The sequence below is a fragment of the Eleginops maclovinus genome, chromosome 21 (assembly GCF_036324505.1).
Source record: "Eleginops maclovinus isolate JMC-PN-2008 ecotype Puerto Natales chromosome 21, JC_Emac_rtc_rv5, whole genome shotgun sequence".
Lineage (NCBI taxonomy): Eukaryota > Metazoa > Chordata > Actinopteri > Perciformes > Eleginopidae > Eleginops > Eleginops maclovinus.
The window spans coordinates 8,893,282-8,912,086 of NC_086369.1; the positions used below are offsets into that span (position 1 = coordinate 8,893,282).

At 39.6% G+C, this 18,805-nt stretch overlaps 1 protein-coding gene across 1 annotated transcript in view; it reads right to left on the reverse strand.

Moving 5' to 3' along the window:
• The window catches only part of vstm2a (V-set and transmembrane domain containing 2A), a 67,852-nt gene that overhangs the window by 2,950 nt on the left and 46,097 nt on the right, over positions 1 to 18,805 (reverse strand). Inside the window, exons 3-4 of the mRNA XM_063912305.1 lie at positions 17,768 to 17,818; positions 15,878 to 16,214 (exon numbers count right to left, since the gene is read on the reverse strand). Coding sequence (XP_063768375.1) covers positions 15,878 to 16,214; positions 17,768 to 17,818 — 388 coding nt within the window. The remainder of the gene's footprint in view (positions 1 to 15,877; positions 16,215 to 17,767; positions 17,819 to 18,805) is intronic.

Consider the following 18,805-nt stretch of genomic DNA (forward strand, 5'->3'; position numbering starts at 1 on the left):
AATGTAAACAATATCTTGTTCATCCTAATACTGTCAGTACTGCACATCCCCTTTGAATTCTGCACATTGCAAATTGTAGCTCCTTCTCAGGCTGTGGAGGTTCAACATGGACTCCAGGATACTCTGCAACTTCTACAGGTGCACCATAGAGAGCATCCTGACCGGGTGTATCACGGCCTGGTACGGCAGTTGCACCGCCCTCAACTGTAAGACTCTTCAGAGGGTGGTGAAAACTGCACAGCACATCACCAGCACGGAGCTGCCATCCATGGAGGACCTCTACTCCCAGCGGCTCAGGAAGAAAAGCCCAAGCCCCAAGACCCCCATCACCCGAGCAACAAACTGTTCTGTCTGCTGCAGGCGGTACCGCAGCATCAGGACTAAAACCACTATCAAAGACAGTTTAATTCCACAGGCCATAAGACTATTAAATACCTGTGCTCTGTTAAGTGCATCCATATGCATTCATCTGACTGTCATCTTACAATTTGTTATCAAAATAGTTATCACTGTAAGAAACATTATTTAAAGGTCTCCTATTAAGCTATATTTGAACAATATATTGTAGGGCAATGTCTATACATAACTTGTCTGTCAATTGTTTTGCTCAAAATACCAAACAGATCACCCATTGTAGCATGCCTCACCCCCCTCTATTTCAGCCCTGTTCCTGAAGTGCTGATTCTGTGACTGTCCCTTTAAATTTGAGCTGAGCCAAATCAGACCACGCCGCTTTGCAGCATCATGCAGCTCCCTCTCTTCTGTGAAAGCTTTCTATCGGGAGAAGATACTCAGCTAAACGCTGCCGTGATTAAACCCCATATTATGTTCCAAACCACATCAAGCATTATTTCTGAAACACTTCTCAGTGTTTACCACTAGAACAGTGACATTATATGTATTATATACAACAACTCTAAGTCCCTCCAGCAGACATCCTGCTGAACACAGACACACAGAGGTGCTGCAGAGGGGATTCAGCTCGCGGCTGTATATGGGGGACGATAGGTTGGGACATGTCACGTGGGCGGGACGTTGCCAGGAGTTCAATGTAAAGCAAGCCCACATTTATGCTTCGGTTATGACGTCATAACTGAAGCAAATCTTGATCAGCTCGTTTGTACCCCCATTTTTAGAGATGTGGGTAAGGAGGAAAAGCGAGAAGGTTGTATTTTCTCACAGTTTGTGAGTTTCCTTACACACCGGGGACACATTTATGAATAAAAAACATCAAAAAGTGCATTTTACATAGTAGGGGACCTTTAATTTCATCTCACTGTACAATATTTCATTTTACATTGTGTCTGTTTCTTAACCTAAACTTCTATTCCTTCCAAACCCAAAACAAAATGGTCTTGTTGCTTAAACAGGTTCTAAAACATGTCTTATAAAACCTTGTAGGGAATCTTATTGCTGCTCCCATTACTACTCCTTCTACCATAGTGTACATGTATTGTTTAATTCACAGCCATATACAGTACCTAGAGTCATCAAATTATGTCAACACAGTGAAAAAGCCTACATGGTTTTCAAAGCCCCAGGTTTCAATATTGGATTATAAAGTAAAAATAACACCTGTGCCACATCAGTCAAGCTTTATCCTGCTCTGCATGACTAATCTAAAAAAGAAGATGAAAGGCTTTTGGGGATAAACCTTGCTAAATGTTCGAGCATTGAACATACAGGTCTCTTCAGGCGCCATGCTTTTTTCTTAAAAATGTACTACATGATATTGGAAAGTACTCCTGGTTTGGCTAATCCTGGGTTGTGTTAATACTGTAGAGACCTGGATTTGTTACTGAAAAAAATTCTGAAGATTTTCTGAAAACATTTTCGACAGTAGCCTCTGTTATTATGTAGTTGGTTCCATCATTATTAAGCAACTATCCTTTTTGATGAAGTGGCACTGGGCTAATTACAGTATACAACCTAAAACTGCCCATTTTGACAACCATGCTTCACTGAGTCCATCAGGGGTTTATTGTACTCATGAGCTACGTGTAACGGCTGATCCAAATCCATCAGCTTTGCATTACAGCACTGAATCCTTTCGAACCAGTGGCTTCAATTAATGTATTTTAAAGGTCCCCTATTATGCAAAATGCTCTTTTTGATGTCTTTTATACATAAATATGTGTCTCCGATATGTAAGGAGACTCATAAAGTGTCATAAAATACAACCCTCTCTCTTTTCCTCCTTACCCTCATCCCTAAAAACTGGGGTACAAACAAGCTGATCCAGATTTGCTTCGGTTATGAAATGTGGGCTGGCTTTACATTGAACTCCTGGCAACGTCCCACCCATGTGACACGTCCAAACCTATCGTCCTCCATATACAGTCACGAGCTGAATCCCCTCGGCAGCACCTCTGTGTGTCTGTGTGTTCAGCAGGATGTCTGCAGGAGGGACTAAGAGTTGTTGTATATATTATAGATATAATCTCACTGTTCTAGTGGTAAACACTGAGAAGTTTTTCAGAAATAATGCTTGATGTGGTTTTGAACATAATATTCAACAGAACAATAACATTCATTGACTACAGTTCAGCATTCAACACCATTGTGCCCTCCAAGCTCATCATTAAGCTCAGGGACCTTGGGCTCAACAGCGCCCTCTGTGACTGGATCCTGAGCTTTCTGACGGGCAGATCCCAGGCAGTGCGAATGGGGAACATCACATCTTCCACCATGACCCTCAACACCGGAACCCCTCAGGGTTGTGTGCTCAGCCCTCTCCTCTACTCCCTGTTCACGCACGACTGTGTGGCCACACACAGCTCCAACACCATCATCAAGTTTGCTGACGACACGACCGTCATCGGCCTGATCACAGACGGCGAAGAAACGGCGTACAGAGAGGAGGTCAGAACCCTGACATCTTGGTGTCAGGACAACAACCTCCATCTCAACGTCAGCAAAACAAAGGAGCTGATTGTGGACTACAGGAAGAGGCAGAGACAGGCACACACACTCATCACCTTCGACGGGACTCCTGTGGAGAAAGTCAGCAGCTTCAGGTTCCTCGGGGTAAACATCAGTGAGGACCTGACATGGACACATCACACCAGGGTCATATCCAAGACGGCTCAACTGCGGCTCTTCTTCCTCCGCAGGCTGCGGAAGTTCAACATGGACTCCAGGATACTCTGCAACTTCTACAGGTGCACCATCGAGAGTATCCTGACTGGCTGCATCACCGCCTGGTATGGCAGTTGCACCGCCCTCAACCGTAAGAGAGGGTGGTGAAAACTGCTCAGCACATCACCAGGACAGAGCTGCCTTCCATGGAGGACCTCTACACCCAGCGGTGTAGGAAGAAGGCCGGTAGGATAATAAAGGACCCCCATCACCCCAGCAACAATCTGTTCTGTCTGCTGCCGTCTGGCAGATGGTACCGCAGCATCCGGACCAAGACCACCAGACTCAGGGACAGTTTTACACCACAGGCTATAAGACTGCTGAACACCTGAGCTCTGTGAATGTCTACTCACATCTGTTAATAGTGCACACATATATATATATATATATATATATATATTATACACATCTGCCATACACATCTGTTTATAGTATACATATCTATATATTATACATATCTGACATATACATCTGTTTATACGTAATATATGCATCTGTCCATACCTCTTCATTCAACAGTGTAAAGTATTTAAATTACTGTACAATGTATTCCACATATGTATATATTTCACATCCTTAAATCTTTATTTTGGTTATTGTAAATATTTTTCTCTCTTTTTCAACTATTTCATTTATCTTTTTTGCACCATGTATGTTGAGTTGTTGGAGGAGCATGGGATATAAGATTTTCATTTTCAACATATAGTGTCTGTTGTATATGCTGTGCATATGACCAATAAAACCTTGAAACCTAATATGGGGTTTAATCAAGGCAGCATTTAGAGTATCTTCTCCCAGTAGAAAACTTTCACTGAGGAGAGATGTCTGCATGATGCTGCAAAGAGGCGTGGCCAGCTTCAGCTCAGCTCAAATTTAAAGCGACAGTCACAGAATCAGCGCTTCAGGAACAGGGCTGAAATAGAGGGGGATGAGGCATGCTGCAGTGGGTGATCTGTTTGGTATTTTGAGCAAAACACTTCACAGAAAAGTGATAGATATTGCCGTACAATATATTGTGCAAATAAAGCGGGTAAAACAAGTATTGAACACCTCACAATTTTTCTCAGTAAATATATTTCTAAAGGTGATATTGACATGAAATGTTCATCAGATGTTGGTAACAACCCATGCAATCCACAAATGCAAATAAATCAAACCATAGATGTCCATAAATTAAGTTATGTGTATAAAATGGGATGAGACAGGGAAAAAGTATTGAACACAAGATGAAAGGGAGGTACAAAATGGCATGGAAAGCCAAGACACCAGCTGAAATCTATCAGTAATTAGAAAGTAATCCTGCTACTTGTCAGTGCAAATTAATATCAGCTGGTTCAGTCCCAACTGATGGCCTATAAAAAGGTCTCTCATTACCAAGGTGTCACACAAGAAAGATCTCATGATGGATAAAAGCAAAGAGCTCTCTCAAGACCTTCTCAACCTCATTGTTGCAAAACATACTGACGGCATTGGTTACAGAAGGATTTCTAAACTTCTGAATGTTCCAGTGAGCACTGTTGGGGCCATAATCCGGAAGTGGAAAGAACATCATTTCACCATAAACCAGCCACGACCAGGTGCTCCTTGCAAGATTTCTGACAGAGGAGTGAAAAGAATTATCAGAAGAATTGTCCAAGAGCCAACGACCACTTTTGGAGACCTTCAGAAAGACCTGGAAATAGCAAGTACAATTGTTTCAAAGAAAACAATAGGTAATGCACTCAACCGCCATGGCCTGTATGCACGCTCACCATGCAAGACTCCATTGCTGAAGAAAAAGCATGTTGAAGCTCGTTTAAAGTTTGCTGCACAACATTTAGACAAGCCTGTGAAATACTGGGAGAATATAGTCTGGTCAGATGAGTCCAAAATTGAACTCTTTGGATGCCATAATACACACCATGTTTGGAGGTCAAATGGCACTGCACATCACCCCAGAAACACCATACCAACAGTGAAGTTTTGAGGTGGGAACATCATGGTGTGGGGCTGTTTTTCAGCATACGGCACTGGCAAACTTCATATAATTGAAGGAATGATGAATGGAAAAATGTGGGTGGACATTTCAGCAAGACAATGATCCCAAACACATAGCCAAGGAAACTCTCAATTGGTTTCAGAGAAAGAAAATAAAGCTGCTACAATGGCCCAGCCATTCACCTGACTTGAATCCAATAGAAAATCTATGGAAAGAACTAAAGATCAGAGTTCATAGAAGAGGCCCACGGAAACTTCAAGACTTGAAGACTGTTTGTGTGGAAGAATGGGCCATGCATGCGACTAGTTTCTCCATACAGGAGGCATCTTGAAGCTGTCATTACCAGCAAAGGCTTTTGTACGAAGTACATTAAATACATTTCAGTAAGCATGTTCAATACGTTTTCCCTTTCCATTTTAATACACATAACTTAATTTATGGACATCTATAGTTTGAATTCTTTGCATGTGTGGATTGCACGGGTTGTTACCGACATCTGATGAACATTTCATGTCAATAGCACCCTTAGAAATATATTTACTGAGAAAAACAGTGACGTGTTCAACACTTATTTTACCTGCTGTATAGCATAATAGGAGACCTTTAAATTGATGTATTATTATTTTGTTGACAGTACATAAAGACACTTGTGTGGTTACACAAGTCAGGTCAAGTATATTACCAATCACTGCTTGTTTATTTATTTTCGTATTTCTATTAACAATATCCACACTGACCATACTGAGCTACAGTATGTGTATAGAGTTACTGTGTGGGTCACTTTGTTTGGAGATTGCATCAGGGAACTTTTAAATGAACTGGAGGCAAAAATATCCTCCACTGTTGGAAAAAGAGACTGGATTTGATCATATTAATCGTTTGCTAAACTAAAGCAAGCAAAAATGTTCTCTTGTGGGTTTTACCCTATACAAAATGTTGATACATGTTCTGTAGTTGGCAAAATTGTGACATCTAATGTACACTGCCATAGGGAGAACACCCAACGTGCATGCTGTAAGACTGGGTCTTACAAACATCTATTTGATGCAATATATGAAGCAATATTGGGGTTTGCTGACATGGACTAGTAGGATTATTATCTTATACTTATATCTAACCTGGATATTAGGTAATATTTACTGGAACAACACACCTAACCATCTATTTCTCTCAAAAAACATCTAAAAGAGGCATGGCCAGTGCTGGGTCATACTGATATCCTTCCGGGAATAACATGACGGGTCACTGCATGTTGCACTGCTGTGCTGGGTCATTTCTTTGTGTCAGACTTGACATCCTACAGATGTATTTTCAAAAAGCATTGAAGCAGCTCCAAGTCGTGCTACACTCCCTCTAGAATCTAGAGATCAACATAAACACAGCAGAAATATTGTTATTCATACATTATTGATTAGCTGTTGAAGTTGTTTCTATGGCTTTAGTTGATATTTGCCACATATTGTTTTTGGTTTAGTAAAACAAAATACACATAGAAATAATTTGATCCGGTAAATAAAAAGTGGGTTAGATTAGTAATCCAGTTGAAATTAACCAAAAGTATACCATCAAACACTGTGTCCATTAATATGCAAATTAATATACTGAGAAGCTCCAAAGTCCAGTCAGCCCCCTAACTCTAATCAGGGTGTCAGTTGTGTTTTTGTCTTCACGTTTTTTGTAATTATTTTAAGGAACGCACAGACAGACAAACAGCATGATGAGTCTACTGCTCTCTCTGAACCCAAATGGTGCAGTCATCACCCTCAGCAATCCATGCATCATGTGACTTAGTTGAATTGTTGTTTAGCTGCATGCTAATTTACGTCTCGTTCTTTAGTTTGGCTGGTATTCCTATCATTTAGGTTAACGTTGCAATGAAGTGGGACAGACTATTTTTTTAAGTTTCAAGAAGCTGTTACACCAGAGTCAGTATACTGAAGCAAACACTTAAGTTAGCTGTTCATTTCCTGCTGTACAGTGTGTTTCCAAGAGTACAGAAAAGCTTTGTTTGCTTCCTTTTTCTTTTGAGACCATGACAACAATGTTGGCAAAACATTGCAATCCTGAATTGAAAAAAACACAGGACTGGTTATGAGTGTATTTTAATTACAATTTTAATGCAAATGTATTGAAATGTATTTTCTAAGTCACATGTCTGTGTGACTGAGTTATGCCTCTTAGATGAGTCACACAATTGTTGCAGTAATCACGCACTAAGAGTTTCCAAGTACCTTAATTGTCTTGGTGAGCTGTGTGTCATGCTGCCGCTTCAACTTTGATTGGCGAGCAAGCATAACTAAGTAACTAATGGCTCTCCTATGCAGCTCTCCCTTTCATCTTACACAATATTTATCCCTCAACTTCTATACTTGAATTCACTTGACATAAACACACTTTCAGATTTTATGAGATTTACAAAAAAACAGACTATTTTAGCCTTCCCTACCTACAAGCATGCATTTTGTTCCCTTTTGTTCTATCATTGGCACTAAAAATGCAGGTAAGACACAAACATGTGACACACAACACTATGTCCCACCCTTATCCCCATAACTATTCATTTTTGTGAGTTTTTTTTTGTTACTGCAAACGTATCTTGCCAGTAAGCAAGGTAAAGGTACTTCCTTTTCCTGTGCTATTTTAAGAAAACAATAAAGGAAAATCCTTTGTGAATTATTGCTGTTTTGTTTTAACCTACCATGCATTTTAATTGCTGAGCAAATAAAGAATACAAAAATGCTGAAAACCCAGGAAAATTACCTTTTGTGGGCAGTAGTGATAGAATCAGAGGATGAAACCCTCTTTATTAGTCACATACATGCACACAGCAGAGCACACACAGTGAAATTGGTCCTCTGCATTTAACCCATCCTAGTACTAGGAGCAGTGGGCAGCTATTGTGCAGCGCCCGGGGAGCAATGGTATTATTTGATCTATCCATCATTGGGGCTAAAAGCTACTCCACCCACTTCTTGTCAAAATTTGGTTGACAAGGTCACTTTGTCTTTTTCCCTATAAGGCATTTCAGATAAATTTACATCTGAATTCTTGCTAGGGGAAAACGTGTCAAGGGCATAACTTTGAGGGAGTCTGACTTCCAAATATCACAGGCTTTAAAAAAGCACATGTTTCTTTGAGTTTACATGTTTTGCATGTAATTTCCTAGCTTTCCTTCACAGTGTGAGGGACTGCAAACTGACTTTTCCAAAGGCATAATTGCAGTGTCTGAGCTGGTAGAAACATACTTAGGCTTTCTCTGTACATGCTGGGATAGAATAAACCCACACTGAATACTCTTCATTTTGTCCTACTTAACCTAACACAACACTACATTTTGCCAAAATGTTTTTGGCTCGGTGAAATGGTGATGTGGAATATCAATTCTAGGCCAGCGAGGCAGTCAGGTTCAGTGAGGCAGGGAGGTGAATCACCACAGCACCTCCACAGGGAGCTCAAACTGGCTTAGTGCCAGCTCCATCTATTCTTGCTGATCCCTGGCTGGCTGACTGGTTAGCTGAATGTCTCTTTGACTCACTTGCGTACTTGCATGGCGGCTCTGTTATAAAACCCGTTGTATGATTTGGCTGTTGAATGATACACTATTTATCTGACTGTCTGGCTGCCTAAGCCATGCCTGGATTTTTGGATGACTGACTGGATAAATACAACTGGTTGTCATTACCTTGCAGCTTCACTGTTCATCTGTGGTTCAGTCTAAACGTAAAACACAATCTGTTTGGTAAGGCAAAAGCTGCAAAATTACTATCCACTATGTTTGAAAAGATCAGTCCAGCAGTTCTGTGTGTTTTATCTGACATTACTGCAAACATTTTCCAAGCCATAACTGACAATTGGAACACACAACTGATAAGGAATTAATGTGGGTCCCCACCAGGGGGTAGTTCTACCTTTATTCCAGTCTGTTTCATTATCACAGTACCCCCCTTGAAAAAAAAATACAGATTTTATGAAAGTTTCAGCTTTTTTCTTTAATGCTTGTACTAATTGAGCCTCATCTTTTATTACTTTCACTTGCTTCTTCTCTATTGAGTCTCAACAAAACACGTAATACATCCAACAAAAACACTTAACCATAGATAAATATAAATATGCATTTACTTCAAAAATAAACAAGCAGATAAATAATTTACGAATCTTAAGATTTTTAAACGTTGAAAACACCAATAAAATTAAAAAGTGATCTCCTTACACACATCATTTCTGTCCACTAACACGTCTGAATGCGCATATGAAATCACAAACACTGGGCATGCACTTTCTGATGTAAAGAGGAAGATTGTTTACTCTACAATTGGTTGCTTAGTAAAATTATAAATATATTAGTGTTGTTGAACTTTCACGATAAAAGCATGTGTTTGATACTCAAAATATCAACATATCTTTACATGCACTCAAGCAAACGACACTTTTGCGTGATAAAATATTATTTTCTAGTGAAGTTAAAGGCTGCTGCTCGGACTAGCTTTTGCTTTCTCTCTTTATTGTTATCTTTCAACTGCTTTCACCTCTGTTACTGTGACAAATCAAAGTTTCACTGCACAACAGATAAAGAAATATAATCGACATACGTCTCACTGGTTGTTGTTTGTTATCACACGCGTGGCGGGAAGTCCCGGTCATACTGGAGAGCACTATGTATTATTTGTGCCTTTACAGGTTCTTTGTTAATTGTACTCTAGTTGTGCATAATGAAAAACTTTGGTTTATGTTCATTAACAGATGCCAAAATGTCGTCAGCAAAGCCTTAAAAATAAAACAAATGCTTTGTTGTGGATTTATCCAAAGAGGTCTTCAGTATGAGGACACAAAGTACCACTGGTGCAGACATTTAGCCACATACATGGCGAGGCTTCATTGGGTCTCACACTTTTCCCCACTCAGCGCTCTCTTACATTAGCCAGATTTACAGGCAAACAAAAAACATTTTAGTGAGGGAGGAAAAGCATTTACACAAACTCGAAATGACACATTGACTTTGCTTGCGATTGCTTGAGCAATTTAAATGAAGTATGAACAGCAGTCCGGTGGTTCTTAACCACCTACTGAAGCAATGACTCATTGGTAATCTTTCCTTAGACATATAGTTGAGGCAGTTTGAAAAAATATGGTGGTTTAAAAAAAACAAAACAAGGTCAGTGCTTTTTCTTGTTGCATGAATGCTTATGCAATAAGCTGAGTCCATATTTGTTTTTTCTTCATTCACTAACCAGGCTGGCCTCAGGAGTGGGGAACAAGTCTGGCTTAAGGGACATTTTTTTCTTCTTTTTTTTTTCAAAACACATTCAGCCCTGGTCACCTCTGAGCTTTGAGAGAAAAACACTGCCAGAAACAATGGAGGCCGAGCTGTGACCTAACAACATCTGACACACTGGTGGGGAGTAGCTGTGAACAGACCACTCTGCTACTACTGCTGCTATTGCTGCAACTGCTTCACCAGCCAGTCACATTCCCTCCATCTGGAAAGTGCCTCATTGTTTAGTTATGCAGCAATGCGGAAAAGGAAAATATGTGCACTCTCCCAGATTTAATTTAATCTCAGCCAATTTACCTATTGTTGCTCATCTTCTTCAAAGCAGTAATAGAACTCTGTCGCCTTCAGCCGTAACACCTCTGTGAGCCTCCGAGAAGGTGGCTAGGGCTGCCTGAGCAGCTACGGAGAGGCATTTATCAGTGTCAGACACACCGCGCAGAGGACTCATTGCAACACAGTTGTCAGCATAATTTGGCTGCCTCATAATCTCTGACTCTGCAGCCGCAGGGATTACTCAATTTTTTACCTCCATTCAGCGGCAAGTAATATCTTTCTGTGTTTTGCTTCAGGGTGCAGAGGGGTATCAGAACCCAGAGCAGGGCCGACTCAGTGTTTGAACTGTCTGACCAGCTGGAAAATGATTGACATTTAAAGATGAAGAGAAGCAGGACTGTTGTACAAAGTTTGATAGTCAGAAATTCAAATAAAGCAAAAAGGTAATGAGAGACAATTCCCGCTGAGCCACCTAATGCTAGGCTGCACAAGGCTGTTACAAGTTAAACACGATGAAGATACAAGAAAGTAAATATGGCAATCTGCTAAAACCATTATTTAAACTCCTTCCACATTAAATTTCAAATATGACAATATACATTATGGGTGAAGGATGGTTTATTGCTCATACTATGTGATATTTTGCTAGAGTGAAAATGCAGATACATTTTGTTCATTTAATTTATCTCAGATTTGAACTATTTTGGTTGTGATTATATGCGAAAATTCTCTGGAGGGCTTATTTGATCAGTTTTCATGCAGAAAAAGACCCTGGGGTCAATTTTCGCCGGACTATCCCTTTAAGGTTCTTACTGAGTAGGGTATGATACCATCCTGTCTTGAATTGATTATTTATCATCATGGCCGCAAGAAGTTGTTCATGTAAGGAGAATCAAGAAAGAGAAAGGAAAAGATGTTAAAAGACGGAGCGCTGGATGTCAGATAACTCGCCAGAAGAAGACAGACAGGAAGTAAACACTAACAGGAACACGGTATGGGCTCTGCAGTATTTAAGGACTTGTTAGTGGATAAGAAACTGTGAACAGACTTGAACAGTTACAGAAAAACAGTGCTGCCGTAAAGTTGTTGTTGTCGCAGTTCCAGCTGTTGGTTCGCCGTGGAACAGAGTTTTTTTTTCTGTTTCTTAGCGGCAGAAATACGATAATCCAGTCCATAAAATAATTTCAATTACTATTGGGAGTTGTGTCGTTAATTTGTTTAGTATCAGACGTTGAGCTTTGAAAGGTGAGCGGTAAACAAGGTCAGCATTGAAATAACTTTGAGTTCTTAGAAAGTTTTCACAAGAGTTTCTAGTCTTCAAACTGTAACAATTAAGTACTTAATCCTTCTGAGATTTATGTTTAGACAGAATCACGTTTTAACAATGGTTATGAATTAGGAAGCACATTCCTTTAGCTCATTAGAGGAATTTGAACTATTGTTATACAGCACATTAGACCTTGATGTCCATAATTCCTCGGCGGTCCACATGGAAACTCCTGTATATTTGTTTTTGTTAATGCTGGTAGCCAATTTTAAATAATACAAGACAACTTCTTCCAAATGATAATTAGTTATAATAAACGTGGCTAATCGGCAGTATCATTAAATGTTCACACATTAATGTTGTTGTAGTAACACTGTCAACACAGGGATCAAATTATTACAAAAAATGTGGCAATGATAATAAGTAATTTCTTTGATAGCTTCACCATAGAAATGGGACATCATTTTACAATTCCTTGCTGTGAATTATTCCCTTTTTAAAGAGAAGGCATTCTTTAAATAGATAAACTATCTTCATGTTTGACAAAGAACTCCACTGGGAACATAGCTGACCTTTACCAATAATTAAATTAAATTATCCTCCACTTGCTTGGTGTGCACATTTTCCATTTATTGCAAAGGCTGATGTTTGCACTCACTAAAACAACTCAATAGGTATTACACCGCACACGTCTTAGGAAGGATTTCAGCCTTATTGGCTCTATGAAAGACAAGAATACATTGATATCTCTTGCAGTCAGCTGAATCTAATAACAGACAGGACAGTAAATGCGACTCATTTCATTTGTTTAAATTGAATGAAAAAAAAAGAAAAGAAAGCCTTACAGTTAGTGCGTTTTAAGAAGTTATAGCCTCCTTCAAATTTTTCTGATGATGTTAGTTTTAGTAAAGACATGAAAAAACTAATATCCTGGACAAAATCTGCTTGTTTCTTTTACCTCAATATTTTCAGTATTCTTGGTTCAGGTTCAAGTGTGTCATTCCACCAATACAGTCATGTTCAAGTTTTACTCATGCAAAGCTTTAAGCAAATGATGGCAGCTTTGACAGACGAAAAAAATAAATGTGAAAAAGATCCCCAAAAAGTTGCGACTGATGTTGGCTAGCCTGCTCAGGCAGGGAGTATTAGAGCTGAAGAGCCTGCAGCAACAATACCCAAGGTACTAAGGTGAGTTTTAATAAGCACCAGAGGAATCCTGCCTGAGGATCTCAGAAGCTGCTTATAAAGGATAAAACATTCAAAATATAGCTGAGAGCCTGACCGAGTAGTGCCGTAACAGTAACAGCAAAGAATTAAAATCAATTTCACAACGCATGAGAAGCCTGCAAAGAGACACATGAAAGGATATATTGTATTCTTATCTCCTAGAATTAGTGAGTAGGCCTAGCAGCAACATTTTGGGCATTCTCGAGCAGGCAATTCCCTTGTAACTCACCCCTCAAAAAAGACAATTGCAACACTCCAAATAAGATAAAATAAAACGACAGACTGTGTTGACACATGATGGTATGCATTGACAAAGCCTAATTTTTTTCACCTTTTGAGCTCTACAGGCCAGTTACATCCTCCACATTTGCTGCTATGAGATGCAACTTGATACCACAAGCGTTTAAGGTGACTGTACAAATATCTCACCTAACTTGAAGAAGCATGAGCAAAGACATTAAATCTGTAGATAGGCCACACCCCCTTCAAATTGTAGTCGGTGGTCTGTAGAAAGCAGCTGGCAGTTCAGCCTCACATTTCTGTGAAACAGTATGTTTGTGTGCCTTCTTGACCATAAGTTAGTGATGTTTTTGCAATTAAAAACAGTCGCTTCTGTTTAAAATTGTATAGTGAAATCATAGGTTTATTAGACAGAATTTAGTATAAAGTTTGTATTAGTGGCAGCCTCTATCCATGCATACATACAGTAAGTAGCTGTACTTATAATTGTGGAGAATGTTAGTTAATGCTGATGTTTGAATCGTTCCTTAAGAACCAAACTAATTTCGACAATACTATAATATCTGAGTGCTTGTGCATCCGTAACCTATTTTTTACGCAGTTAATAATTAACCTTAAAAGGAGATCCCTTCCTCCCATGTCCTGACTAGCTTATTGTTGTCTATGTTCCTAACCAGCAAGGGCCTTATTATAGTGATGAAATTGATATCCTATCCCTTTTGTGAAGTCATTTTCTAAAGGATTGTTGGTAATTTTGTGCACACTAAGGGTTCTGAATGATATTAATGTTTACAATCTTGAATTGCCAACACTAAAATAAAAAATACATGGACAAATATCAGTCAATGCTTGTCTAGCTTTTGTTTTAAAATATACCTATACACATTCTGTAAATGTTTTATATAAAGTTAACACAAAAAGTAAGGAAAGTTGTGTTTGGTAGCTTATTTCTTTGTTGTAAGGATGCTTCTTGCCAATAACTCTTATACAGTTGGAAAGCCTGTTTTCTTACCTTTCAAATGGTGCCACATTTGTGAGGAACATGCATTTATGGGAGGAGCAGCAGAGCTGAGTATGTGGGTTGCTCCTGTGAAAAATGTGACAAATCTCCTCTCCCTTTGTGTCCTTTTTCTGCTGTTGGCTCTTTTGTTGTTGTTTGGTGGCTTCTATGATTGAAGTCTGATGAAACAAGTCATATTGGCAACAATTTATTTATTAACAATTTATTAATTTACCAAGCAGCCTCAGTAGCGTGTGGAAGAACCATACACAGCCACAACAGCCTCTCGTCCTCATGCTAGTCACCAGCCTCACACTGCTGTGGGATGGCAACCATTTTTCAATAAGTATTTGTCCCAAGTCAGCCACTGTGGTCGAGTGGGTCATGACCCTGGGATCCAAGTGCTGTAGACAGAATCTGAACTCAGTGCTGAACATAATGTTCCTCCACATGTTGAGGTTCCAGTGCAAGTGGGCCAGACGGTGAAGGACAGTCGAGGCAGGCCTCCTGGCGGCCATGCGAGACCGGTGATTGGCTGCAATTTGGCATTGGCAGTGGAGATTTGTTACATTTTTCAGGGGCGCAACCAACATACTCAGCTCTGCTGCGCCTCCAACAAATGCATGTTCCCCACAAATGTGGCACCATTTAAAGGTAAGAAAACAAGCTTTCCAACGGAAAGATTTATTGCCAAGAAGCATTGTTACATCAAAGAAATAAGCTACCAAACGCACATTTCCTTACTTTTTGTTTTAAGTTTATAATCATTCATGGTCACATGGATGAAATCACCAGGATAATGTCTGGCTGTACTCCAAACAGACTTTTAAAATGTAACAGTCCACCTTAGGCCCTTGAAGTTGCACTCAAAGATCAAACCAATTAACCTTTGACATTTTTTAATGACATTTTTAATGTGCAACCAGTCAAATGACAGCTTACTACGCTTTCAGAATTCAATTATTCAAGAACAGCACACAACTACCATAATACCATACCACCATCTTGGCAGGAAGACTGGGGCTATCAGCTTTTGGAATTGGCAGGAGATAATAAATTGCAAATTCCTTCTACATGGTGCCAATTGTGACCAATAGTAACTCCAAAATATGCCCCTCATAGATGCTGATAAGGTTATTAATTATTACAAAAGAATCATCAAGTACTTCGCCAACTTCTGTGAATTCTGGCTCTCAAATCACATTTTCCTGCTTGTGCTCTTGTTCTGCAACACCTGCACTATGTCAGTTCAGTGTGACCAGATGGTCTGTTTTCTGAAATGGCCCCTTTGCACTTGACTGCTGTATAAATGCATGCTGAGGTCTGTTGTTGGTTGTTAGGTATCTCCCCCATACACCATTTTTCAGGTAGGTGACTTACAAGCATGTGGAGCTCATCAGACCGGTGTATCTGACTACATGGCTTTTTTTTGTGTTCTACTGTGCCCTTGTTATATAACCCTCTATATAACGCTCTATTTACCTGAGGCGGGGTTGTGTTTAGCTGTATTGGAGGATGTGTGGGAGGTGGAGGTTGAGGCCACTCGCTGGTCTGAACTCATGCTGTCCTGGCCCAGAGATGAGCTGGACTTTCTCGGTTTCTTGTCTGTCAGGTGCAGCGGGGAGCTTTTCTTGGGAGGCAGCAGAGGTCGTCGTGGTCTGGCTGTGGCATTGACTTTCAGCCAGGCTTGGGCTCTATACTCCACAATCTCTCCGTAGTTAGCTCGTGTCACCCGGCACTCATACTGTCCTTCGTCATTCTTGCTGACTCTGGAGATCTGCAGCTTGTGTGAGATGTCGTTGCCCTGGACTTTCACTGTCTGTTAGAGTGAGTCAAAGAGAACAGTCATGGAACAATACAACATTTTCGTCACACATCATCACACTTAAATCTACAATATGCTCCATGAGCATTACACCTTTGACATATTTATTCAACTACAGAACTCAGTCTTTTGTGTCACCGATAGTTGCATGTTAAAGTATATTGCTAGGTGCTATGGCTAATAGAGAGGTTCTCTACTGTGTGCCATAAGCATGATAAAGGTTTTCTTTCCATCTTGTAGTGAACATTGAGTGTTTTATAACCAATAGTAGTGGATCCAATATATTCAGCCTACTGATTTGAGCACAAAACACGGTTTGGTCTTGAATCGGGCAACAGAATTAAATAAAATGAAGATTAAACTGAGAAAAATTTCTCAGTTAAGCAATTAATAATGATTTGCAATGTTAATTTGAAGGATTAAATTATATCATATTTTCTCTTTAAGGGGTGTAGAAATGTATATGCATTTGGTGAAACAAGTGAGTATATATTTTCTACCCTGAAAACCTGGTTTTACATTCAAAGAATTTCTACATAACAATAAATATTCATCACTAATTAGGCAATGATTGCAATGTTAAAGCTTGTAAGAACTTCTTTATATACTATATTAAATGTTTTACAGTTAAAAACTCAACATTTTAGACCTCTAAGTGCAATATTTTGATCAGTGAGCAAGTCCGCAATCCACAACTGACCATAGTGGCCTGTACAGGACAAATAACAGCGGAGAAAACTTTCTATAACATGCTTTTATCAAAGCAATTTAACTTGAAGTTCACATATACTAAATAAATATTAGAGACATGACGTTTATAGGTACCTTTTTTCCTTTTTCTTTTTCAGTTCACATATTGCTACATTCTGCAATTCTACAGAGGTTGTAAAAAGGCTATTAAGGTAAACAGCGGGTTGACAAAGCACAGCAGTTTGACGCCGGAGACTGGCTGCCGTTAGACAAAAGAGCAAATATAGGGTTAGAGAAGATTGTAGTTTCAGTTTAATAGTTAACACGTGCTGTTAGTGCCTCAAAACATGATTTCATTGTTTAACCTCACCAAATGCAAATACATTCAGCACGAACATTTTGTCTTTTCGCATATCTTATAGCATCTTTTTTTTTTATTTAATTTTTTAAGTTAATTATTGAAAACCAGGAATGCAGCTACATTTTAAATTCAGACTGAACAAGTAACAGATGTTTCTATATCCATGCCATTACTTTAAAATGTAATCATAACTCATTTGGAGGAAGTGTGGTGTGTGTTGCACTCGGCACAGTATGCATATACACAGTGACAGGAAAGAAGGCAGAACTGTTGCTGGGGCATGAACACCGGAAGGGAAGCACTCTGACAGTAATAATACTCTGCCACTGATTTCACTGATTAGCTCCTTTCTCTGGTTGAAGGTGTATTATTCATGGTGAAATCAGCTGCTGTTGTGTTTGCTTGAAATTATATGCTGCCAACTTGCATCATTATGGCACACATTCGATAAGCACTAGGTTGCAACCAGGGTTACATGACGTATTCTTTGACTTACACTTATTTTTGTCCCCTCGTCATAAGGATCAGGCTCTGGTATCATCTCCATCTGGGAAAAATGAAAAACAAGAGAGCAAGAAAGAGCATTAGCAGAGTGATCATTTCCTGCTTAGTTTCCACTGCTGAGGACACATTGAAATATATATGATTTGCAAGTCTAGTGTCATAATCCGTAAAATCAGCTACAACATTACTACAACAACTTTAAAAAAGGGAATCACCCATGCGCGGACATTTACAGAATAAATCTTTCATGCCAAAATCAACACACAGTTTACAGATGGAGTGATTGCATTGGGACTGTTCAGCCTTTAAAAATAAATGCACAAAGATGTTACTCTCTCCACTGTTTTTCATTTATTTTTAGATTCTTTGAGTGGTTCTGTAGAGACATTTACGATAGTTTCCAGATGCTGCAATGATTCGAGAGGGAAAACAGGTTCAGACCAGGATGCTGTGTGACAAACTGATTTGCTTTGCTTTTTAAGACAAATGATGCCTCAAAACCTCCATTAGTCTCTGCAACGGATCAAGAAATGCCCCTGTTCAAGTCCCAGTGGCATAATTCTAGCCCGGTGGCAAGTACTAAGCCTACAGCCTACATCATGGACTGGGCATTGATTTTAGAGGCTATAATTTATTTATCTCACATTGGATGCCAAATGGATGTGTGCCCGGAAAAAAAGTCTGCTGACTACATAGCTAAAGAGGAGCAAGAGCTGTGCAGCAGAAAAGGCTTGAGAGGAGGAGGAGGAAGTTTGTCCTGAGGACATGAGACAGAGAAAGCAGGTAGGAGAGGAATAAGGTTGCTACTTATGAGCATTTGCAGCAGAGAGCGTTCCTTCAAGTGCTGTAATTACCTCGGAGGAACCGGGCGTATTTCTCTGGAGGATGTTCTGCAGACAGGTGATTAATGAGCAGAATTAGGAGCCATAGCTTTCCCTGTCTGCATGTATGCATGACTCTTACATCTTGACTCCGCAGATGGACCTGGCATCCTCTATTGTATCAAGGAGACGTCTTTAAGGGTTAGGCA